Genomic DNA, 27151 nt, shown 5'->3' on the forward strand with positions numbered 1-27151 from the left:
AGCCCTTAAATGGGGGTGAGATCATTGGACTCAGGCCAAAGTTGACCCAGAGAAACTTAATTTCAGGCTGTTTTCAGACCTGAAAAACCTCTAAGTAGAAGAAACTAAGTATGTGTCATTCCTTCATTCCTCTACTGCTATGGTTTGAATATCTGTTCCCTCCTAAACTCAGGTTGAAATCTAATTGCTATCATAAATCATATGCATCATATATCATAGTAGTAAGATGTGGGAGTTTAAAGAGATGATTAGATCATGAGAGATCTGCTTTTGTGAATGGGTTAGTGCCATTATTGCAGCAGTGGGTTCATTATGAGAGTGGGAGCTTGGCCCCCTTTTACTCTTTCTCACCCTCTCTTTGCCCTTCCACCTTCCACCATGGGATGAAGTAACAAGAAGGCCCTCGGTAGATGCTGGCTCCTCAATCCTGGACTTCCCAGCCTCTAGAACTGTGAGGAAATAAACTTCTGTTCTTTCGAACTTACCTAGTCTGTGGTCTTTTGTTACAGCAGCACAAAACAAACTAAGACACCTACTCACTTCAGCCTCCAAATATACTTGGTACTATGGTTGGCAATGAACCAAGCTCTCTTTGAAAACTCAAAATTCTTTGTAATTTTTACCTTAGAACCTATAGATGAAGGCCATTAATTCTTTTAGGCTCTAAAGGGATCTCTTAAGGTCATCTGAACAAAAAATATACTAAAATGTTGCAGGCAGAAGAAAGCTAATAGAACAAATCACCTTCTCAAGGTGTCATGTTAGACGTTGAGGAATGAAGCTGACTTGGCAAATTATGGGCTCTGCACCTAATTATGTCACCTATTCTCACAGGTTCTCCTGCTTCTTCATCCTCTTCCTGCCCCCATCTGAATTCCTTTTAATATTCATGTCAGCATAGGAGAGAGATATTTGTTACACTGATGAGTTATGGTGGGGAAGAACTGGCAGTCTAGCAGCAGCGGAAGCCAATACACCTGACAGTTATACCAATTCTCTCTGAAGACACATGCAGTTTGTGGCAGACAGTGAGGAATGATTCATGTTCTAATCGCTACTAAATTACAAGAGAATTGCCAAACTGGGTCTCGTTTGGATTGAGAGAGAATTTTTGAGAGAAATCAATCAGAAGCACAAACTTCTATAAGGTCTTTTGTTTATTTAAGAAAGGATGGGTATTTGTCTTGTTTCTACAGGAAAGATGAGGTCTGAGGTGTCAAAACTTGTCTCAGACATGAACCTAAAATATGAATCTTCACCCTGATATTCACACAAAAACACCGAATCCAATCTAATCAAATTACTGTTAGATATTACTACAATTTGTAAAACTAATTTTTGCAAAAAAAATCTTTGAAAGCATAAACAAAACCCCAAAGCATTTAAAAAAAAATAACAAAAGAACAAAAAACAAAAATCCAAATACGTAATGCAGCAGTTTTGAGGATTAGGGTTGGGGTGTGTTAAATGGAGGAAATCCAGGGTGCCACAACTCAAGATAAAAGGCTATCAGATTAATGTTGTAAAGTTGAAGCCAGATGTTACAGACCCTTAACACTGCCTTCTTTCCCACCCTGACTTGCTTCCCTTTTCAGGGCCCCGTACTCTGAGGCCCCAGATAGACTGCTTTATTTCATCTGCATCTCAGCAAAGCCCCCAAAGGACTAGCTGACTTCCCTCTCCTTTGTTTGGCATTCTTGCTAGACCAGACCTGGGGGCCTCCCAGTTGTCAATCGGAGGCTGGAGACACATCTGTGACCCACCTTTATTATCACTCTAACCCTAAGAAAGAATCACATTGGAAAGAATTCCAGACCACCTGTGGATAATAGCACTAAGGTGGGTCAGTGTACATACAAAGCTCTGAAATGCATATAAAATCTGAGTTGCACATAAACCCTTGCCCTGTGCCTTTATAGGTGGCTTTTTGCAAGGATTTTCAAGTCAGGCATGGGAAAACCTTAGAGACTGTACTTGAGAGATAGCTAAATGGAGTCACCTCTGATATTCTGAATAGGTGCTACGGTAGATGGGGCTCAAGCCTAACCCTTTGCCTTCTGGAAATACTGAGATGTAAATAGTAATGCTGCTCTCAATCTGGAGAGTCCCAGTCCCAAAATCCAATTCTGTAGGAGTTCAAAACCCCCATTCAGAGTAAGAGGCCATGGGTGGCAAAGGTACAATGTGCTTCCACGCCCCAGACCCTGGGATACCTTCGTTTTCCTCCAGCTTCCGGATATGGCGCAGGACAGGCTGCAGATTCATATAGAGGCGGTGGCTGTTGCTCAGAAGTTGCAGGAGGTGTCTGGAGCGCATGGGGCACCCTGTGTAGTATATGAGCTTCCGGGCTGAAGGCAAGCCATCTGGCAAAATCTCAAATTTCTTACCCTTTGGAAGGAAACCATGAATCAAATTCAGGAAAAAAAAATCTCTGATTTGCCAAAATCCTCTTTGTTTTCTATTTAGTAAGGAAGATTATAGATTCTGAAACGTATAAAGTTTCATTTAAAATTCCTTGTGGGATAAATTATTGTTTTCCCTTTCAAAAATGTCATAGGACAGGGGATGACCAGAAATTCAGGAAAGCATCTAGCCACAAGGGTCTGTCAGTAAACATTCACTATCCCAAACAGCTGAGGAGTGTCTTTGGTTTCTCTGGCTGGTCAGGTTATTTGTATAATGGAGAAGAGAAGGGTCCATCATAAAAGAACCATCAAATGTAATCCCAACACCCTAACGCAGCAACAAGGCGACCAATTCTAAAAAAGACTAATGTATTCAAATATTTATTGAATACTTAATATGGACCAAACACCTTCCTAGGCACTGACAAAAAAAAACCAAATAGGCAGTGAATATGACAGACAAGGTTCCCACCCTCACGGAGCTATATATCCCAGCAGGAGAAAGAAACACACAAAATAATTACAGTTTATGATAAATTCTTGGAAATAAATAAATAAGGAGTTATATAGTGAACAATACAGGATACCTATTTAGGGTTTAGAAGAAATGGAAAACTTCCCTAGCTGGACATAGAGAGAGCTGGTAGTTGGAGGGATGAGATGGGAAAGAACAAGAACAGCTATCAGTAGAGATACAAGGAATCTCCTTCTTCAAGTTCGTGATCACTAAGATAAAGTCCTAAGTTGAGGGCAAGGCTTTGACAAAGTTTCTTACAGTTATGGGATATTATGAACTCTTTCAACTTTCCTAATAATGAATGGGGCAGCTGAAATACAAAAAAGAGTAATTCAGATATAATGATTCTCAGCCAGAGGGAGGAGGTAAAGCAAGGACGGAGCATATTCTAACTACACACTGAAAGTCCGTACGGAGCAGTATGGGCTTGTGTAGCCCAGATAGGGATAAGGTGGAGGTGTTTTGTTTTTTTTAAATCTCTGAGCTTTCCCTCATTTTAAAGGAACTACCAGTGGATCCCAATACTGAAATAGTAACAACTGACATTTTTTGAGCACTAAGCATGTATCCACTCATTTGATCCTCACAGCAAGTCAAGGGAGAGAGTTAATTATCCACATTTTAGAATGAAACCAAGGCACAGAGTTTATGTAACTTGCTCCAGGTCATACAGCTAGACAGGGCTGAGTTGGCTGCACGAAGCATCATCTGAGAAACTTGTCAAAATAGATTCCTCATCTCTACTCCAGACCCACTGAGTCAAAAATCTCCCAGAGGAGGAGGATGAGGCAAAAAAGGTCCTCAGATAAGGGCAATACACAAATAGATTCAGTAAGCACCAAGTCCAGGACCCTAAAAAACCCTCAATTTCATAAATGTACTTTATTATAACTTAATTTGGGGCATGAAAGGGGCAAGTGGGTCTTAATTTGCTCATTTTCAAACAGCTCAGATCCTTTCACAATTAGCTTGAAACAAAAAAGAGCCAGTTGGAGACAGGTTAGGCCCCGTGTAAGTATAAGTAAAGTGAAATCAGACTGAATTGTGCCCAAGTAATTAAAGTAACGTGAAGTCAGAAACAAATCTTTTGACTTACAGGGCAGTGTGGAGTCAATGCCCACATTCTATTTGCAATATAGCCCTTTATTTACATAGGCCATCTTTCTTACAGGAGAGAAGCCCATGTCTACAAACCCTTATCTTCCTTTCTTCACGTATTTTTTCCAGTAATTTCTGAACATAGCAGAACTATGAATTTTTTTTTTTTGAAACGGAATTGTGCTCTTGTTGCCCAGGCTGGAGTGCAATGGTGTGGTCTTGGCTCACTGCAACCTTCGCCTCTCAGGTTTGAGCGATTCTCATGCCTCAGTCTCCCGGGTAGCTGGGATTACAAGTGCCCACCACCATGCCCAAATAATTTTTGTATTTTTAGTAGAGACAGGATTTCACCATGTTGGCCAAGCTGGTCTCGAACTCCTGACCTCTGGTGATCTGCTCACCTTGACCTCCCAAAGTGCTGGGATTACAGGATTGAGCCACTGTGCCCAGCCAGAACTATGACTTTTTATGACCAAATATACACATTACTAATTCTTTGAAACCTACCAAAAAAATAGATATAACTGGCAAAGAGAGAAATATTTGGGAAAAATCAAGGCGTTGCTCTAACAAAAGAAAATGTATCATTCTCAATATTGTAAGAGTAGCTTTCCCGTTAAGAATTGTAGACCTCTCTTTAAAATAATGAGTTTTAAATAGTCAAATATTAATATAAACGTCTTTTTATATAATTCTTTATTCTTTGCTCAAAAGAGGTAACTTTCAAAAGAACTGGCTAACCTCTACATGAAATATCTTCTGCAACTAGAATAACTTAGGGACATGTGCTAGGGACCAAACACAAATTAAAATTACTAACTTCTTTTGCTATAAGATTATTCACTATAAGATTCTTTGATTTTAATTTCACCACTGATATGCGTGACAATGGAATATATAGCACATGCATTAAAATACAAGAAAGCCAATTATCTTCAGAGTCAACTTCTTAAAAATTGCAGCTTTTGTGCCTAAGACAATATTGTTTAAAAACAAAAAAATTAAAAACCACAAAAATAAGCAATTAATGGGACTTTTCTTTTAAGCCAGTTATTTTAAACTTACCACAAACACCAATTTTCCAACATTTGTCCAGGGGAAATCATAAAGTAATTGTTTCTCTTCATCTAAATTCTGTGAAAAGAATATGCATATGGAGTTAATGGGAAAAATGATACTATAAACTGGCTCTAACTTCTTTCCCTGAAAACCAAAACACAGTAATTAAAATCTGAAAAGAGCCCCCATATCTCTTTGGAGAAACACAGACAGTAATTAAGAGATATCGTGATAACGATTCTGTGGCTTTTGGTTCCTGTGTGACTGTATTAACTAACCCTTTTAAGGCAATCTTTTCCCTTCTGGTGTATGCCTAAATTTAAATAAAAAGTCCAAAGGACCCAGGCATTCAAGAGATGCAGTAAGGTGCTCAGACTTTCATAATTGGATATTTTGCCTACGCCAAAGATAAGACATGCTTTTACTTTCCTGTGTCTTGCAGAGAGAGGTATCTGTCTCCCTTTTTGATGGCTCCAGGATAACACTGTCCCACCTGCTAAAGTTACTACTTATTTAAGGGGTAAGTTTTATCAGAAAAGTGTAATGGAAATTAAAATGTCTGGTCAGGTACAATATCAAAATGTTGCTTTTCTTTCCACTTACAAATGCTCCAAAAGATAAAAGAATATCTAAAATCAAAGACAAACAGAAATGTTTGGATATTAATGATCTGTTAGTGATGAACCTGGGCTAATCTTTGGCTTACTGTTTTCTGTTATAGAGGACTTATTACTGTCAACAATCGGGCTAAGTCACTTCATCCATCCTACATCATCCACATCTGTGCTAGACAAATAGGAAATGACCAGCCAGTGGCCCAAAATGAACTACTAAAGCTATGGCAGGACCACAGAGGCATGCTGTAAACATAAGACATGGCCGACAGCATTTGACACTTAATTCTCATTTACTAACCTGAAAAATCTGTATTCCCCGCATGGTCAATCCAAGAGTCAGTGAAGCTTCAATTTCCCTTTTATCCTGTAGGAATAGAATTTTATAGAAAATTAAATGTTTCTATATATTTTTTCTACAGTGGACAATTTAGCACCAAAGAAACATTTCAGGATTGAAATTCAGGACTGAAAAGTTTTGAACTTAAAATAACTTTGCTCAAGGCTTTCCACATACCTAGTTTCCTACAAGAATTAAGAAAACCATGGGCACATATTAAATCAAGAATGGTATATTCTACTTTTTAAATTTCTGAGATTTCAAAGGTTTAGTGTTTTTACTATATTACATACACTTTTGTATCTGACAATATTCTAAACACTTGTTATTGAAAACTCCAGTAAACAAGGCTATTTTTGCTGCTTTTGCATCATTTGATTTTTTTAATCTTCTATCTCATTACTCTGTTCTCAGATGTTAGAATCTTAAATCTAATGTAATAGTTATACTCTGAGATGCATAAGACTTTGTGTGTTTAAAACTGGGCACATCTTCCAGCTCTTAAGTCAAAATTAGGGGCAAGTGACCAAATATTTAAGGCTCTCTCATGAGGATAATAAAGTTGTACAAGCTTTGTATTCAGTTAGTTTGGAAATACTTATTTTTAAGAAGTTCAATGATCACTCGCCAATATGATACACGGTCTACCAGCTAAACCATAAACTGTAGAAAATAAACTACAACAAGCGTAAGGGAAAAAGAAACTCCACAATTAAAAATGTACTTTAAAATTCAGCCACATCCTTTAAGTGTTCAACTGTAATAAGTATATATAGTGTATAAAGTTCAAAATAGAAATGAAATTACTAAGTAAATATTCTCATTATGAGATTTCTCAACAAACACAATGAATATGCAGATCTTTTTAAGCTTAGTGCCAGTTTCCCCAGGAACATGGGATGAAATATTTTTACAAAATGTATCCTCACTGGCATTATAAGACACAGCCCATTTCTACTATTTAGGCTGTTTCTTTCCAACTAGTATATTTTTACATCAACAAATACACATATAGTATAAGCTTTAAGAGGAGAAACTAATCCATCATTATATGAGTTTTGGTCAATTTCGCTTTCAAGGCTGTACTGACTGCTTTCTGGAATAAGGCTATGCTCGTAAAAATGCTGGTTTTCAAGTATAAGGTATATACTGGTGGAAAAGGGACACAAAATGGTTTTTTTTTTCTCCCCCCAGAATGTTCCCTTGTCCTTTGTCTACCTTATTTCCAGTTTATGAGCAGCCCCTAAAGCAGATTTAACGGCTGCCACTGAATTGCTCTAAAGAATAAAAACTGTGCATCAGCCAATATCTTTTCCCCCACTTCATTCTGTTACCTTTTTATTAAAAATCTTGTTTTCAGCAGATAAGAGTCATTTTCTATGCAATTTAGAAGCTCCATACTTTAAGTAAACTTGAAAATTAAGTTTTATACAGAAGATAAATTGGGGATATCTACTTCAATAAAAGATTCTTATTTCTTAATAGGATTCTTTAAAATAGCAAGCTTCCCCAGCAAATAAGGCAAAAAGCAATTAATGGTTATTGAGCACTCACTAATGTGCCAGGTATTCCACCTCATTATTTCAGATTCATTATCTCACCGAAGCCTCCCAACCTTGTGAAGCATATTGTATCATCCCCACTTAATAGACAGCTCAGGATTATAGTTGCCTAGGATGCCAGCTATAGCAAGTAGTGACATAGGGTTTCTAATTGACATCTGATTCCAAAGCCACACTCTTACTCTTTCCAATTCATACTTCTAATACATTTTAAAATATAAACTAATTATCAAAACTGTCATTTATTTGCATCTTCTCGTGTCAACTGAGGTGTCACAAATGAAATCTCTTAAGGCTAAAAACAAAATGACAACTCAGTCCTTTAGGAATTTAGCCAAAGAGATCTTATGGAACTCAATTATGGCTTTCAAGGATGATGGGGCATTAATAATGCATCTCTTAGGCACAGAAGAGAGATAGAAAAAACATCAGTTGGTCCCTTAAGTTTTCTGAACCAGCTAAGATGATTACTGAGCAATACATCCAAACTAAAGTCCAGTTTCCAATAGTCTAGCTATGCTAATCCTACCACAAAAGGCATAGTAGAGATAACAAGCATAACACTAACAATGGCAATGGTAACAACGGCAAACTTAACATCATGCTTAACATGTGCTGGGCACTGTTTTAAGTAGTTTTTCATCCAACAATTCATTTAGTATCCAGCAATCCTAAAAGGCAAGTATGTTGCTGTCCCCTTTAACTATGGGGAAACTGAAGTACGCAGAGGTTAAGTAAGTAACTTGCCCGAGGTCACACAGTAAGAAGTCAAACTGAGATTCAATCCCAGGCAGTTAGGCTCAACTGACAGTGCTCTTAACCACTTCATCCATTTGGTTTGAGAATATATGTTTGAATACTTAAATGGGTATTCAGGAGTTCTTGCCAGCAAAGTGGCACTAAGGGAATAGTGAAAGGGGTTAGGAGAGGAGGGGAAGAGAAGACAAGATGATATAGAGTACTGTGAGTGATTCCCTGCAGAGCATGGCCCCAGTTGTCATTTGGGTGTGTGACCTCTGCCCCAGAATGAAAAAACGAGGCTAGAGATACACGGGACACAAAGGAGAGTAACTTCCAAGAGTGAGGAACATGTGTAATACAGTTCCTTAAGCACACAGCCTGTGTTATCAAGAAGGCCTTGACTAAATCTTGGCTTTGCCATTTAGTTTTGTGATCTTAGGTGATTCATTTAATCTCGTTAGGCCTCAGTTTCCCGGTCTGTAAAATAAAGATTAAAGTACCTTTCATGTAAAGTTATGAGGATTAAAAAAATATAAAGTGTGCCCAGTAAACACAGGACTCCATAAACATTACCTGTTGTGGTAATGTTCTTGTAATTGATGGATACGATGCAGGTATAGCTTCACTTTGAGGAATATTAAAAATTATTTATCAAATAAGTTGCAAATGCTATTCCCCAAAGCAGAAAAGCAGATTTGGGGAGGAGAGAAAGAACAATGCCATAATCACTGAAAAAGTGAGATTAACATTTTATAGCCAATTGTCATCTCACTATTAGAACCATTAAAAAAATACTCCATCCTGCTTCCAGGCCAGAGGAAAACCACCATGGCCTCCAAGACTGACTTACAATAACAAAAAGCAGTTCAATGAAACTCTTTTGGAAGTGTGTAAAAAATGAAATAATTTTTAATGGAAATGAAATCCTAAGGTTTTCCTTCTCAATCCTATTGAGATGATGTTTTTTTTTTCTCAGAAGCTGAAGACTTAGTTGCCGTTTCGTACCTTATACAATCTGTAGTAATGAACAGCGACGTCATCCAGTCGGACGGCCTCTTTGATATATTTAAGATGAGCTTCGGAAGCCGTCAGTGCAAACTGATCTTTGTGCATGTTTGGAATGTGCTTCAGGATGTAGTCTTTCCCCCTCTTGGAAACAACCTGTTGGGATACAAGGGGTGTGCAATGCAACATTTGTTGGAGAGATGTAAGCTCTATCCCCACCCCCAAAATGATGAAAGAATGAGAATCTAAAATAGCCATGTAAACTAGTTGGTTTCCATTAGAAAATTCCCACTTTCATTCTGTTTTCACCATCTGTTATGTTGCTGGGCTGAATCAGCTAATACTAGAAGCTATAGAGTCAATTTAATTGTACTGCTGAATACCTAAGAAGAAAAATCACAACAAATAGGAAAAATAAGTTATCTTTGCTTTAAAGTCACCAAGAAAAAAAATTATACAAACTTTCATAATCTTGTACACGTAATTGTTTATACTTGCAAGTTTATACTTGGTACCATGAAATACATCTATAGTAGGCACATCTTCAGGTTCTGGATCCTACCTAACTCTTAAGAAAATTACAGCCACAGAGTGGGAGGTTCTAAATGCTAATCAAAAGAAGGCAGGGGACTGGGAGAAATTCTCTAATTTTGGTTCCTGCATAAGAGGCTGATATGAACACTGTTGGAATATTTATGAGAAAACCGTTTCATTCAAACATTCATTGTGATTCACTGTGAGTTAGATTTTCATCAGACAGTACTCTGGGCTTTCAGATGTCAAATATATAGTATCCAGCAGCTGCAGGCTAAGAGAAAGGTGTTGATTAAAGTCTTAGCTGATTCCATAAGGAATACAATAGATGGAAGGACTTATGCAATGTGAGCAGAAGAATCATGCTCAAAATAATCAAAATTTTAAAATTACAGAATTTTTGATTTTAAAATGTCTTTATATTGATATTTTGTTTCTTCCTATTGAATATTTTACAAAGAATTAAATATGATGAATTAATAGTCAGTTGTCAAGTTCTGCTAAGAACTCAAGTTACAGATTCTTCTTTCCAGGTTCTTTTCACATGGTAATCAGTTAAATCAGTTATTTGTCGACCTTTTTCTCAGGTCAAAAGCACACTGAAAATAGTATTTGTAAGGGCACTAAAGTAGATGGTTTTGGCGATCCCAAGGGTGGGGGAAACTGGTATCTTAGCACACTGGTTGCCCTGGCATACTAACTGGATTTCAGTAATCAATATTCAATGAGCACCTGATGACAACCAGAGAATGCAAACATGCTACAGACAGCAATAGTTTGACAGACATTGTGATTTCTCTCCAACAAATAAAGCACTGTAAGTCACACAACAAATACTGAGTACCTCAATATGAAGAGCTGATGAAATTGAAAAGGTTAAGGTTATGCCTATCTTTCAGAATACACTAAGAAACAGTTTATTGGGAGCAAGAAATAAATCATTTTAAAATAAGATGTAAAACACTATACCCAGGTTCTTCTTGAGCACTGGTCACCCAGATGGTCTGCCCAGAAGGAGCAGAGTCTCGGAGGATAAGTAGGAGTTAGCGAGGTGAAACAGACAGGGGCTTCACCGGCTAAAGGAACTGCAAGAAGAAAGACCCGAAGCATGAAACACCACAGTAAGTACGGAGACGTACCAATGGCTGGATGTTGCCACAGCCTAAAGTTCAAGATGCAGGACAACCAGAAAGGAAGCTGGAATGGTTGGCAGGGACTATAATCTGGAGAGTTTCTAGGTTATGCATGGGAGCCTGAGCTTCACTCCACAGGTGACGGAGGAGGCCCTGAAAGTCTAAGTCAGAAGCAAAATCATCTCATCTGCAAGCTGTGGAGTAAAGACCGAAGCAGGGACAAGCTTCTGCAACAATGCTGCTGAGAACAGGAACCTAGAAACAGTAGGAACTAAGACAGGGAGAGGAGGCAATGGACATTTAGGAAGGCTAATGGCAACAAAAATAGAAGAGAATTTTATTTCTTAAGCTGGGTGATTGGTACTCAAGCACATACATTACAGGATGTTTCAGATGATGGGACAGGACAGGGAGAAGAAATGGTGATAACGCAGAGTTCCGTATGACTCTCATGTACTCAGAGGTAGGAATATGTAGAACTGAGGTGGCAAGAAGATGAATTTGATTTAGGACATCTTGAGTTTGAAGGGCCTATAGGTAAACAGCTACCTTATGGATAAAGGGAAGAGAAACAGATTTGGGACTTGCCTTCACGTAGGTGATCGTTAAAAGCATTAATCTGGATGAGATCTCCCAAGATGCGAGTGGTTAAGTGTCAGGTACAGCAGCAAAATTTAGTGAAAAGAGTCTACTGGATATGTCAATATAAAGCAACTGGTGTCAATATAAAGCAAAAGTAGTATATATTTAATTTTTTACTTCATTACTATATTGATATAAAACAACCTAACGGGCAGCACCATGAGTGGACTGATGGGGAAAGAAGGCAGATGGAAATGGCTTGAGGAACACTTGTGGGAAGAAAAGAAGCTGAAAAAATCAAATATACACTACCTTTTCAAGACGCTTTACTGAGAAGGCAAGGCAAGAGTAGTAGCTCTTCTTTCTTTCTCGAGGATGGGTGAGTGAGAACCAAACATGTTTTGTATGTCCTCACTGAAGAAGAGTTAGTTTGGGGAGGGGCTAATGATACAGAAGAGAGAGAAAATATAGCATAGACCTGGAGGAAGGATGGGGAGAGAAACAGACAGGGTAGAGTAGACAAAGGGCAGCTGAGACAGTTCACGTTGGAATAACCCACATTTTCTTGCTGAAAGAAGGGGTTAGTTGCTCTCCCAAGAGTGGAGGACATGAAGGCCGGAGCCAGAAGTTGACATACTTGTTCTCTCAGCAAAGGAAAGTGAGGGATAATCTTACTTTTTAAAGAGTTATGTTTTTCTGCCTTCAAAGGGAGAAAATTCTGCCTCAGTAAGAGTAGGCAAGAAGGTCAAGGACATGTCAATGCCAAAAGGAGGCTAGCAAATTCCAAGCTCCACCGTATTATCAGGATGGATGGCAATCCTCTTCCCCATTCACCACGAAAAGACTGAGTACATGAAGACATGATGTGCACCACGTTTTTAAGTGTTAAATATCTGGGCATCATGAAGAATTTGGCCACAGAACATCTGTGTTCCCATTTCTTAAAGAGTATGAGTAGCAACACTACGAACTAGAAATGCCGAAAGAAAACACTCTTTCAAATTTGAAAACAGTGCTTACCCAAGATGGGAAGTAAGCCTCTGGCTCGAAGTATTTTCCATAGTGCTTATTCCTTTTGAAGTTCCCAAGATCAGCCTGCAGGGCAAAGGCTGCCAGCAGGAAGTAGGCCTCCTCTCGGAGCACACACTGAGAATGAAGAACTTGTTTTCTCAGGTGCCAGTAATAATAGTATCTTGCTGCTCTGTCACTAGGAAAATAAGAGAAAACAGAACTCACATTTTCATGGAACAATCCAATGACATGTAAACAGAACCCAAATCCTGCTCTCCATCTGGTGACAGGAGCCCTTCTGTTCCTGCTCCTCCCTCCCACCTCATTGAAAAGGGAGCGGATGTAGCTAACATCTGATAGCTGCCTCACTGAGGTTGCAGGGGGTCAGAACCCCAAGTCACACTATCCAGACAACAAAAGTAACATTTCCTAAGGCTTACAGCATTTGATTCGTTCACAGAAGAAAAAGTTCTGAATCATTCTACTCTAAAATGGTAACTATTTCACGGAGCAATTGCTAGAATAGAAGCTAGATATGTGTTATCTGTACTGATTTTGCTACAATGATGCTGCACACGTGACATAAATAAGGAAAAATCTGAGGAGCAATCCTGCTTCAGTGTTTTGCTGTTCTTTTTATCATTTTTTAACTGAACACACTACAAATACTTTAAGGCCCTTTATAAGTATTTGCATATATACTCTTCTGGAAAAAAATTTGCTTAACAAAGGTGTTCTTTTCCTTTTTTTAAGCTTCTCCAAGAAGAAATGAATGCTTTCCTTAAATCTTCTTTTTGAGGTTTTTTTATTAAGTGAAAGTTACGTCATTGGCATTACATTTTTATAGGCACATGTCATGACCATTATAATACTCCCCACAAAAGGAAATACTAACAGGGCACACTCATTACAATTTGTTGAGATCAGAAATAAATACAGTCACCCTTTAATACGTTAAGAAATGTTGACTGGGGAAAACATGGTAAAAGCTCCAAAAAATACTTACTAGCAAATAGGATGCTTTTGTGATCAAAGTAAAAACGTGTGTGTACATATTTTAATGAGCTCATTTGCCTTTACATTATTTCAGGTTAAATGTTTACCTGAGATTCATAGCTGATATCATTAGTAGAAAACACATATGGGTTTATTTAAACTAAGACCATGTTTAAGTAGAAAGAGCTTAAAAATAAAGCATTTATGTAATTTTTCCCCCCTTAGGACAGAGTACTTTTCACAGCACTTCTTTTTATAATGCCAACCACAGATGGTCCGGACTGGTTCATGCCTGGGAAAAAGGGGCAGAAGTATACGGATACATTAAAACTTAGCCCCAGGGGGTTAACTATTTGTTAAATATATATATTCCTTCTTTCCAGGTCATGCCACACTTACCAGGTAAAATAAATAAAAATTGTATGTAAACTGAGAACATAACTAATAAAGTATCTTAGCCTTTTAAAAAAAATCCTTATGGGCTAATTTTTTTACTTTTTAATTTGCATCTGGCATTGATAAAAATATCAAGAGCTAATTTTACATATAACTCACTAGCTAAATGTATTTTGTTTTCTTTCACATGGAGCTTCTCAAAGTTTAAAAATATATAAGCAAAACAGAGTTCATATTTCTAGTATTTTCTATTGGCCAAGAAATCACCTCTGAAAGTTTCTAGCACTAAATCCTCCTATACAGACTGAGCTTCAGAAATGGTGAATTCTGAATTTATCCTGAGCCTACTACTGTTCATGCACACACCTCCAGAAAAAGAATCAATTACCTGCCCTTGTCAAACTGCACCTAAGATTCTGATAGGATAGCTTCACTGGGCTTAATCTTGGTTTAAAGCTACTGCCAAGAATATAAGCAAGACCCCACACATGAAAAGAAAACAGCATATATAAACACCCATCCACTTTTATAGTAGAGTTCCTGCTTCTGACCCACTCCCACCTTACCACTGGAAAAGAACATAATCTTTTAATCAATCTCCTCACTCTTCACCAAAGTGCTAGTTTCTTCTTGAAATAAGCATATTTTTGGAGACTGATCTGTTTATGAAAACGTGGAGTGGAGAAAATGTGGGCCAATGACACTGTTAATATTTTCATCAATAGTCTAACATTCATTCATTTAACAAGTATTTACTGAATGCCTATTGTATCTCTCTTTTAGGGACTGAGAATATACCAGTGTACAAAAAGATTAAAAAGAAAGAAATTGCTGCTCCTACAGAGTTTATATCCTAACAGGTGTAGACAAAGAATAAACACAAGTAACTTATTTGGTATGTTAGAAAAAGTGATACGGTGGGGAGTTGGGGGGGGAAGGTGGGAAATCTCTCCCTGTCCTCTTACCTGATCAATCTGCCATTTTCCACATAGTACTGCACACGGAAGTGGATGATCATAGGAGGCCCAAATTGGTCGATACCCTAAAAACAAAAGCACACACAAAAATCAAGCTATTTCTAGTTACTTTGAAAATGGGTTTCAAAAGCAACCAAAATACAATTATTATTTGCAAGATACTTTTTAATCACTAATAGGTTTTATTTACTTATAATGAGTGGGGACTTGTAGTAGGTAGACAGTCATCCTATATAGATACCAGGTTCATATAAAATTAGGAAGTTATGAAGCAAAACAGGGCACGCTCTATCTGATTTTCATTCACTGTAATGCCAATGACAACATAAGGGAAGATAAAAATAAATGCCAGTGGAAATTTCTAGCTGAGATCCAGCTCCTCGCTCAGCTCTGTTCCCTGTGGTGACCATTTGCTCCTTATTACAAATGTTCTCTTGTTCCTCTGACATTCCACATAGCAAATTCTAATATGCTGTTTGTTTATTTAGACATTCATGTTCTTTACTTTGTAGCTGGCTTTGCAGTAGCCTTCTAGTTTATTCCAAGACTTCTTAAATACAAATTAGAGGACCTAGGATTACTATTCCTGACTTACTAGGGAGGTTCTGGAAACACGAAGTGAATTCTCTATTAATTTCTCTCATGTAAAGGAAATTAATGTTTGTGAAATAAAGCACCAGCATAATGAATAGACAAAGCATCAAATGCAAGTACAGTAAAAGTAGATTTAAAAATTAGTAATAACTTCTAGAACAGCAATTTTGACACCTAGCATAGCCGTAAGAGAAGAGCAAATAATTTTTCCATACTTTTCATTTCAAAGCATTATTCCAAGATTATTAAAGTTATTATCCAACATTATTTAATAGATAATCCAGATTCTATTTATTATTTGCTATAAGCTATTAATACTTGATTAATGTGACACTTTAGAACTTATAATTTTCTTTTCCCATTTTCTACTATATAAAGTATTGCTTACAGTTTTCTTCTAATGTACAACAGCTAAAATAAACACTTTTTTAAAAAATCAAAATAATTTTGCTTATAAATGTAATCTCACCCAAGTGACTTCGTATTGTCGTACCTTGCTGGCCTCTTTCTTCCATTCTTTTGGACAATATTTGTAAAGCTTTTGTGACATCTCCATATACACATGTTCATTATCTGTACATCAAAAAAAAAAAAAAAAGACCAGATGCTAAAGATTTTTAAAAGAAAAAAATATAGAAAGAAACAAGTTTCTTTTAAAGCCTCAAGATGTGTGAATGTAGTCTGAATTCACATATTAGAAAACCCAAGGAGATAAAAGGTCCTGTGAACTAGACATTAATGAGATACTTGTGAATTATTTTGCTTTTGCAATACAGAACACATACTATTAAAGTATATAATATTTAGAAGAAATCTTAGTTGCCAAATTCTGCTTTTACTTGGTTTCTAGGGTCATTATGACGTATAATCTAACTTCTATCACTGTGGGTGTTAGTCTTAAGAAAACATGCTCTCGTTCAGCTCAAAGAAGACTGCTCTCATAGGTACAAAATAATAAAGCATGGCAGAAACACCATCTTAATTGCCATGTAAGAAATTAGAAAACACTGATGATATCAGTTCATTTTCAAGTGAGAAGTCTGACCCACATTTTGTGAAGACTAATCTTTAAGACTATTTCTTGTCTGTGTTCCACACACAGCAAAACACAGCATTACAAAATGATAAGCCCTGACTCACACTGCCTTTTGGATCAGTTTCATGGAAAAGAGAAGAAAAATTTTATGAAAAACAAGTATAAATGCCAAAATATCCCTTCCAGGGGATGATGCTCATAAGGTGAACAGAAAATAAGACTGCTAAAACCTATGTTAAAGTGATCTAAACACATGAAAAGAAGCTGGTAGAAAACAAACATTTTCATATGTCCCAAAGATAATCTTTTAAAAGAGAAAGATATTTCACAAAATAAGTCTTTGGCATTCCTATATTGTACAAAGTTTTAAGTCTTTTCTAGATTCCTTTTATTCTATCACGAAGGAGACATCTTCACGGAAAGCTCTGCATAAAAATGTACCTGTTCTGGAAGTGTGTCTCTTTGACTACTCCAAAGATGTGCACACTTTGCTACACTTTGACTCCAAGCTGAATACTGGGATTTGACTGGAAACATGCCAGAAGAAAATAGGAAGGGTAAAGTTACTCAGTTATAAATGACATTAACTTAACCAATATTAAGGAAAGGGTTAGGAAAGAGATCCCAGAGACAAAAAAAAGGAATAGCTACTTAAATCCAGTTAATTAGGTCAACTAACACTATCTCCCATCTCATATCACTGATTAAACATGAAATAGACAAGACCAGACAATCTTCCTGTCGAAACTGATTTGTGTTTGGCTTGAGTTCCCATCTAAAGAAGCAACATAATGAATAGAATTAAAACTGTTCACCATAATAGTACATACATATATTTCTAAACTGCCACTATACCTCTGCCACCTACAGTTTGACCAGAGATTTATACCTTAAGAATTCTCAACACACATTAATCCTGCAAAGCCGGTGGAGTAGTAATTTCCATTTGACATGAAAAAACTGACATTGAGGGAACTCAAGTGGCATGTCCAAAGCCACACTGCTAGTTAGTGGTAGAACTGGAATTAGAACCAGGTCAACTGATTCCTGTTCCAATGTTCTTTCACCATACTATTATCTCTTTTTTAAAAAGGACATCTTAAAAATTAGTTTGAAACCTAAGGAAGCTGTAAACTGGTTTTATTGGACTGATTTGTTGAACAACAAGGATTTAGCAGTAGTTGTAGTAAGAAGAATTAACCTTGAGCATGGAATACTAAAAGTTACTTAGAATCTCTAGAGCCTCTTATGGCTCTCAGACTCTTCCCTGAAAGAATGACTGAAGTATGCACTAACGGAAGGATGGAGCTTGGCAACTGTGTTTTATTGTTTTAACTACCACAGGAAGAAACTGAAGAGCAAAGGGCTGATTCACAATGTCCTGATGTGTTGCCTGCTCCATGCTCTTTAGCCTCTCCTAAAAAGGCAACTGAAAACAGTTTACATTTTCGGGGAAAGGGGCCTTGTTTATCAGCTGACCAACTTTATACTGATATACTTTCCAACTTGGCAGGTATAAGCATGTTATTGTATTGACCAGATTTCCAAGACATCTTAAGCCTTTAAATTTACCATATTCAAGTATAAGATAGAATTAAATACACCGCACCAAAAAAAATTCTTCTTGACAAAATGAGCAAAGATACATAGAAGACTAAACTAGAGAAATTTAAAAATATCATTTGAAGGAAGAAAGCTTATAATAAATGGCTTTAGAGAAGTCCCAGAAATTGAACTCTAAGGTATTATGAGAGAAGAAAGCTTATATGAAGTCCTTTACTTAAAAATCTTCTCCTCATAAAGAATATAGAAGAAACTGACCCGATATTTCCAAGTCATATAGTCTGACTGGAAAAAAGAGAAGGGGTAAGAGAGAAAAATAGAAAATAAGATTAAATTAATAATTACTTTGTGATACTATATAGTTAATAGCAAGAGAAAATGAAAAGAGAAGTCAGTTTAAAGTCAAAAATTATAAAACAAATTAAATTACTTTCCTGAGAGTTCCAGCTACTCCCTGAATGCAAGGAAACAAAAATCAAGCTTGCTTCATTAAAACATGGAAGAGCAAACACATAGAAGGAATCGAGATTCTTAAAGAGGAATCAATTTTTAAGTTCAGACTATAACAAATACATGCCTAAAATCCTAAATATTGTAAAAAAAAAAATACACAGAAATTGAGATTAAAAACATAAAGACTACATCTACACTAAAAATGAAGATCAGCCCATGGGTATTTTGACAACCACAGTTTTATAACAATATGCCCAATTTAAGTTACAGCTATAAGATGTCATTTCCTCAGGGATAGTTGGCTAAATCCATCAGAGAGGGCTCTAAGACTTACTTTGTATAACACTGAGTCCAAAGAGGTGGCAGTCCTTTAGCCGAAGCAGGTCACAAACCTGGACCAGCAACTGGTGACACAGAATCTTAACCTGCAGGGGGAAAAGGCATGATGTGAAATAACAATTCAACTAAGTCCACCCAGGGAACCACAATCAGGCAATTTAACGCATCGTAAATATACTCCTTGAAAGGACGAGCTGACAGTAGAAAACAACTGCTGCTTTATCCAAATCACTTTCACCTGGGGTTGGGTTGCAGTAATGATGATCACAGTACCAGTTTTTACAACATGGTAATAAAAGACTCACAGACCTTACCATACATGGACAAAGCTCTGAAACCATGGTGCATGATAAATGATAAATGAGTTTCAGAAAGTAAGCAGCATAGCCTACTCACATTACCAAAAATATTTACTTGGCAAGTATCTTTTTTAAAAAAAGTTAATTCATTTGTGTTTTTGACTAATAAAACTGTATATATTTATAGTACACAACATAATGGTTTTTTTTGTTTTTTTTGTTTTTTTTGAGACGGAGTCTCGCTCTGTCGCCCAGGCTGGAGTGCAGTGGCCGGATCTCAGCTCACTGCAAGCTCCGCCTCCCGAGTTCATGCCATTCTCCTGCCTCAGCCTTCTGAGTAGCTGGGACTACAGGTGCCCGCCACCTCGCCCGGCTAGTTTTTTTGTATTTTTTAGTAGAGACTGAGTTTCACCGTGTTAGCCAGGATGGTCTCGATCTCCTGACCTCGTGATCCACCCGTCTCGGCCTCCCAAAGTGCTGGGATTACAGGCTTGAGCCACCGCGCCCGGCCACAACATAATGTTTTGATACATGTATATACTGTGGAATGAATAAGTCAGACTAACATGCATCATGTCACATATGTATCATTTTTTGTGGTGAGAACACTTAAAATTCATTCTTAGCAATTTTCAAGTATACATCATCACTAACTACAGTCACCATGTTGTATAATAAATCTCTCGAACTTATTCCTCCTAACTGAAATACTGTATTTTTTTACTAATATATCCCCAGTCCCCCTACCTCCTCAGTCTTAGGTAACCATCATTCTATTTTCTGCTTCCCTGAGTCAGACTTTTTTAGATTATGCAGGGTTTGTCTTTCTGTGCCTGGCTTATTTCATTAAACCTAACATTCTCCAGGTTCATCTGTTATTGCAAATGATATGATTTCCCTCTTTTTAAAGGCTGAATTGTGTCCCATTGTGTATATGTGCCACATTTTCTTTATCCATTTATCCACTGGTGCACACTTAGGTTGATTCTGTACCTTGACTGTTATGAATAACACTGCAATATACATGGGAGTGCAGATGTCTCTTTGACATAATGATTTCATCTCCTTTGGGTACATACCCAGGAATGGGGTTCCTGGATGATATGGTAGTACTATGTTTAACATTTTGAGGAACCCCCATAGTGCTTTCCATAATGACTTTACTAATTTACGTTCCCAGCAACAGTGTACAAGGGTTCCCTTTTCTCCACATCCTTGTCAACACTTGTTATCTTTTGTCTTTTTGATAATAGCCATTCTAACAGCCATGTCACATTTCCCTGCTATTTAGTGATACTGAGCATTTTTTCATATTCCTATTGGTCATGTGTGTATCTCCTTTTGACGAACGTCTACTCAGGGCAACAAGTATCTTTTCAAGGAAAGCTTTCCTCCTAATAGTCTACCCCAAAAACTCATCTACTGTACAATGAGTTGGTCTAGACAATTTTTTTTTTTTTTAAAGACAGAGTCTCAACCAACTAATTTTTTTTTTTTTTTGGTAGAGACAAGGTCTCTCACTATGTTGCCTGGGCCGGTCTTAAACTCCTGACCTTAAGCAATCCTCCCATCTTGGCCTCCCAAAGTGCTGGGATTACAGGGATGAGACACCATGCCCAGCCTGCCTAGCTTTTATCACTGTTATTGTCTAATATATTTTCAGTGCCTAAACCAGATTCCTTTTCTGAGTCTTAGTATAATTCAATCATAAAACTATATTAATTTGGAACTCTGGAAGTAAGTTATTCTGACAAGTCAAAAGTTAATTGATAGTCTTTAAAACATACAATTTTCTTTATCAATATTATTATAAATAATAATTATAACATAATTATATAATTATTGTATATCAATTATATAATTATTATATATCAATAATAATCATACCAATATTATATCAAATAATTATTATTACAAATAATTATTATCTCATAATAATGCTTTCTCAAATGTCTAAAGAGGTATTATGGGGGACAGTAATTCTGCTGATTCTATCTTGTTGACTTCAGAATTATCAAGGTTTATTAGAGTTTGGATAGACTTTAAGAAACCACCCAGGTCAATTTATTTATTCTATAGGAGCAGAAAATAAAACTCAGAAAGCTTAAAGTCATATCACTAATAGTGGCAAAGGCAGCAACTCACAGCTTATTTGTGTATTAAAATACTTTAATTATTAAATATATGTATTAAAATATTGTAACATGAAAGTTTAGCATTTTACCTATACACATTACATATGGCATCTCCCCTTTTATTAGTACTATTTGCTTTCAAATCCTTTTTTCAATAATGATGACAATGGGTTTAAGTTATTATAAATTCTAAAAATTAACTCTGAATTAATGACTCCTTATCATATCTTAATATGAAACTCAGATTAGGAAAATAAAGACATGCCAAGATCCCTTGAAATTTGAAAGTCAAACAATTCAGAACTGGTGATAATTCCAATTGTAGTAAGAAGAATGGGTTTACTGCTCTTTTCCACATTCATTATTAAATAGCAACCAACCTAAAGTATCTTACCCACTGGAAAGAGCAGAAGATATTTAAGGCCAAAGTAGCATCAAGTGAGCTGCTTGGAAGTACCAGGAACTCATGCAGGGGCAGTGTCTTATTTTACATTCAGGATATGTAGTAGGCACTCATTAAATGCTTGATGAATGAAAGCCAGGAATCTGATTCCCTGTGGGCTCCTCCTCACCTTCATTCTGTTCCATGAGTAGAGATCAAGACCATTCCCCGAATTACTGAGCAAACCATTTTATAAATATGCCACTCGGCATTTTAGGAAAACTATATAAATGCAAACCCATGCTCCGACGCCACTGGAGAACACATTTGCCAATGGGAAATCATTATCATTCTCTCTGTGTACAGCTAGCATGAATCACCTGACATCCTAGATTTCTGTCCTACAGAAGTCCTATGTCATTTCCAACATTCACTTTAAAAGGTCTCTGGATTTTGAGTTCCATATCATCATAATTCTGCTTTACAAATAGGCTTAAGCAATGATAAAGAAGAGGAGAACACATCAAATGTCATAAAATTCTGAAGTTGAACTATATACTACAAATTTGTGAATTAAAATGTCATGTTGTTTACAGCACCTTTAATCCTTAGTTTGACTGTATTTAAAAATGTTAGGTACAAAGCAGCTAAGATAAAATGCAATGAGAAGTTAAAATTCCAAACCACAAACTAAATGTATAGGAAATAAACTGTTTTAACCTTGTGTGACTGCAGACCAAATAACGTTACATATTTCCTCCATGCAGCCCATACATTTATTATTCTTCTGCTAGTAAATCAAGTATTTGGAGCCTACTGGTAAAGCTCTTTAACAAATATCAAGTAAGCAATGCTCTTATTCAAAAACTATAATTAAATAAGGCCATGGCTCTGAAGTCTTGCCTGCTGTGAAAACAAGCTTGAGTTTTCTGTATTTCCATATTATGAGTCTTTAAGGCTACATTTTAGCTGACTGCGAAATTTCTCAAGTTCTTTAATCTTCAGGGGCAATGGGAATGTTAAAAAGTGCTATATAGTATGAGGTATTAAGAATAAGAATTAAAGCTTTATTCTAAAAATATACTCTATATGGACTTTTTTTTTTCCTTGACACAAGGTCTCACTCTGTTGCCCAACCTGGAGTGCAGTGGTACGACCACGGGACATTGCAGTCTCAATCTCTCAGACTAAGGGGATCCTGCCACCTCTGCCTTCCAAGTAGCTAGGACCACAGGCAGTGCCACCATGCCTGGCTAATTTTTAACTTTTATGTAGAGACTGGGGTCTCACTATGTTGTCCAGCCTGGTTTCAATCTCCTAAGCTCAAATGATTCTCCTGCCTCATCCTCCCAAAATGCCGGGATTACAGGTGTTAGCCACCTCACCCAGCCTCTGTATGGACTTTTAAATTAAAACAGCATGTGATCCTAAATGTTAAAGGTTTGTTATTGTGCAAGAATGTTTAAAATATACTCTAGAAAAAAAGAATTGTTGGCTGGGCGCGGTGGCTCATGCCTGTAATCCCAGCACTTTGGGAGGCCGAGGGGGGTGGATCACAAGGTCAGGAGATCGAGACCATCCTGGCTAACATGGTGAAACCACGTCTCTACTAAAAATACAAAAAAAATTAGTAGGGCATGGTGGCAGGCACCTGTAGTTCCAGCTACGTTGGAGGCTGAGGCAGGAGAATGGCGTGAACCCAGGAGGCAGAGCTTGCAGTGAGCTGAGATTGCACCACTGCACTCTAGCCTGGACGACAGAGCGAGACTCCATCTCAAAAAAAAAAAAAAAAGAATTGTTTTGTCTTAGTGAAGACATATAAGCTCGTGGCCACAATTCATATCAATCAAATCTTTATGGCTCCTACATTTACAATGGTTTTACTTCCAAAATTGTCCCAAGTTTCCATATTTGCCTGATGATTAAAATAATTTAAAATAGCTTCTATTAATGCAACTCACAGGGAATTCAGAATGACCAAAACACTAAATTCATTCCATATGCAAAAAGGCAACTTTCTATCAACCACACCTGTCAGGGAACGAACTTTTATGGCTAAAAATACATAGAGAGAAATTATGAAAAAAATTAGTTAATAAAATCGTTCTCGCTACAGTTAATTTATTACACTCAAACTCTATACACATTGACTGCTATTTTCTGAACACAAAGATGACACTTTGTAAAAAGCGAGGCAGCCATGAAATGTTTTTCTGGTAGTGGAGAAGCCTCCATCCTACTTAATCTAGTCCCTTCTTTGGTCCAACCGCTTACTAGAGAGGAGTTTGGGCATAGCAAGAGTCTACATGCCTGTGTCCTACCTTAGACCTGCCCTGAAATAAGAACTCTTACAGGCCTACATGGGATTCAGACTCTTCATCTTGGTTTATTAACAGAGTACATTAATGAAAACAGTTCCAGGAAATAAAAACAAGTAAATTGATACTCAAGGGCTCACTTACTGAGTAATTCACATATGCCAGGCGCTTCACTAAGTACTTCATGCACGTGACATCTTTAAATCCTTGCAATGTCCCTGTGCATAGGGTAAGATTATCCCTACTTCACAGATGAGGAAACCAAAGAAACAAAACAAAACAACTAGAAAATTTGCCCTAGATTGCAAAGTTGTGGAGCAGGGATTTCAATACAGGTCCCTGTGACTCTAAAACCCACCTTAATAGTGATATATGACCTCACAGTCCATGATCATAGTCCTAACCATCTCAGAGAGATTATCATACTAACATTGTAAAAGAGGAGAGTTGAAAAAGTATAATTTATCTCTGCCTAGGTATTAAAATGACAATAGCAGCTATTACATATGCATCAGAAATTATGCTGAGTGTTAATCCTAAATTCTCACAATCACCCTGCAGCATACGTATTACTCTCATTTTAAAGGTGAAATGTTGAGGCTGAAAGAGGTATAATTAACTTTCCCAAAGTCATTCAGATATGAGATTTGAATTCAGGTCTGTGTGTTTTAAGTATATCCATGTGTTTTCACTTTCATACTACTCCTCAATTATTCTATAAAGGGAAGACAGAAATGAAGCGAATACAAAGTCAGTACCCACTACATACCAGGTACTGGGCAAGTTGCTTTTACAAGTGAAAAAAGTGAGTAAGCTTAATCAACTTGTCCAAAGGTCACAAATCTAGTGAACTGCAGAGTCAAAATATGAATAGTCTTTTTCTTAGCAACGATGACAATTATATTATTATTGCTAACAACAACCAACATTTACTTTGCACTTACTACGTATCACGTACTGTTCTAAGAGCTGGGCCAGGGACATGTGCCAAAAACACAGTCGAGTAACCAGAATTCCAAAGAGTGAAAGAAACTAGGTGATGCTGGCACGTAGATCTTTGCCTGTTTCACTCAAATTTTAGAGTATCTATAGCATCTATTTAGGGGATCTTATTAAATGCAGATCCTTGCGTCCTACCTCAGACTCACTACATTAGCATTTCTCTCATCCAAGTACTAACCAGGCCCGCCTCTGCTTAGCTTTTGAGATCACATGAGATCAGGCAACATTTGGTGTGGTATGGCCATAGACTACACAATCTGAATATTACTTAGCTGCCCCAAATAATTCTGATGTACGTTCAAGTTTCAAAACCGCTGATCCATAGGAACAAATGAACTGGCTATCTTCCCGTTTGTTCTCTATAACTATCTTCCTCAGCTGAGATTTTAGTGTAAATTAATTTCTTTGAAAATTATAGTCAGCTTTCAGTATTCTTTACTAAGTCAGATTAGCCTTCCCTTCATTAAATGTGGTTAGTAAGGTGTTCCACACCTGCTTGTGTGTGTACACACACATGCACATACACACACATATTGCACCAGGTAAAAAGACAAATGAAAGTGAGAGAAGTTTCTTAAGTGCTTATGCTATATGTCCTAGAATATGTATATTTTTAAAATTTAGTGGATATCTTTTATATAACTGTATAAAAAGTAAAACAAAATATTCACATATGTAAGTAGGATTAGATTATAACTTATTTTGCTAGTGCCCACACTGAAAAAAGAGATATATTGTCGATATTTATTCAATTTAAAAAACCAAATGCTGTCAGAATAATAGCCCACCACTTCACACATCCAAAAACAATTTCAGTTACCCTGAGCAGCAATGTAGCTAATCATTGGAAATTCTGCCCAAAAGATGACAAAGTTCATCCAATAGGCAGGCCTGTTGGATCCTCAGACAACCCCTATAAGTAAAATGAGGATATAGCAGTAAATTAAGAAATGGTGTTGATTGTCAGAATAAAGCTAAAATGACTATGGTAATAAGCAGAAACTTTTCTTAGCTAAACTTTTTAATGAAATTATTTAAATATCATATACATTTCAGCATAATATCTGCAAATATTCTTTTATATAGCAATTCGATTTAAAATATAGTAACACGGCGAGGCACAATGGCTCACGCCTGTAATCCTAGCACTTTGGGAGGCCGAGGCGGATGGATCACTTGAGGTCAAGAGTTCGAGACCAGCCTGGCCAACATGGTGAAACCCCGTCTCTACTAAAATTACAAAAATTAGCCAGGCGTGGTGGCAGGCACCTGTAGTCCCAGCTACTCGGGAGGCTGAGGCAGGAGAATCACTTGAACCTGGAAGGCAGAGACTGCACTGCAGGCTGGACAACAGAGAGAGACTCTGTCTCAAAAAAAAAAAAAAAAAAATCAAAATCAAAATCAAAATAAATAAAAATATAGTAACATATAGGAAAGAAAACTAATTCAAGTCATGCACTAAGGCAATTTTTCCTCTAATTCCATCAGAATACAATCTATGAAAGAAAGAGTATGAAAGTTGGTAACACAGAGAGGGGCTGAAAAATGTTAGGCATGACATTGATTACCAGAAAATTGTTTGGCAGTCTCTACCAAAGCTAAACATAGTGTAACCTATGATTCACAAATACTCTTCAGTAGAAACCAAGAAATATTTCTACATGTGCATACACATAACATGTTCATAACAGTTTTACAATAGCCAAAAACTTAAAACAATCTAATATCTATCCATCAACAGTAGATTAATAGATCGGGTCTAATCGTACAATGGAATATCACGCAACAATGGAAAAGTAGTAATTATTGTCACATGGATTCACATGAATAAATTTCACAGGCCAAATGTTGAGTAAAAGAACTCAGAAGTGAATATATCACATAACTTCAGCTTCATGAAGTTCAGAAACAAGCAAAACTTTGGTGACAGAGATCAGAATAGTTTTTACCCTTTAGGTGAAGGATATTGACTAGGAGGGGTCACAAAGGATCTTTCTAGGGTGCTGGCAATGTTTTATATCTCAAACAGGTGATGGTTACATGGATGTACACAATTGTAA

At 36.9% G+C, this 27151-nt stretch overlaps 1 protein-coding gene across 11 annotated transcripts in view; it reads right to left on the minus strand.

Annotated features, from left to right (window-relative positions):
* LOC105481827 (FERM domain containing 6) overlaps positions 1 to 27151 on the minus strand; it is a 250255-nt gene that overhangs the window by 12996 nt on the left and 210108 nt on the right. For 10 of the 11 annotated variants that reach the window (XM_071100191.1, XM_011741581.3, XM_024792867.2 and 7 more), the window contains 8 exons: positions 18951 to 19041; positions 16034 to 16137; positions 14959 to 15035; positions 12611 to 12797; positions 9342 to 9497; positions 5995 to 6060; positions 5086 to 5154; positions 2214 to 2388 (listed from right to left, as the gene is read on the minus strand). In XM_071100191.1, the coding sequence (XP_070956292.1) occupies positions 2214 to 2388; positions 5086 to 5154; positions 5995 to 6060; positions 9342 to 9497; positions 12611 to 12797; positions 14959 to 15035; positions 16034 to 16137; positions 18951 to 19041 (925 nt within the window). The remainder of the gene's footprint in view (positions 1 to 2213; positions 2389 to 5085; positions 5155 to 5994; positions 6061 to 9341; positions 9498 to 12610; positions 12798 to 14958; positions 15036 to 16033; positions 16138 to 18950; positions 19042 to 27151) is intronic. The other variant, XM_011741586.3, reaches the window with a different exon arrangement.

The sequence above is a fragment of the Macaca nemestrina genome, chromosome 7, assembly GCF_043159975.1.
Source record: "Macaca nemestrina isolate mMacNem1 chromosome 7, mMacNem.hap1, whole genome shotgun sequence".
Classification (NCBI taxonomy): domain Eukaryota; kingdom Metazoa; phylum Chordata; class Mammalia; order Primates; family Cercopithecidae; genus Macaca; species Macaca nemestrina.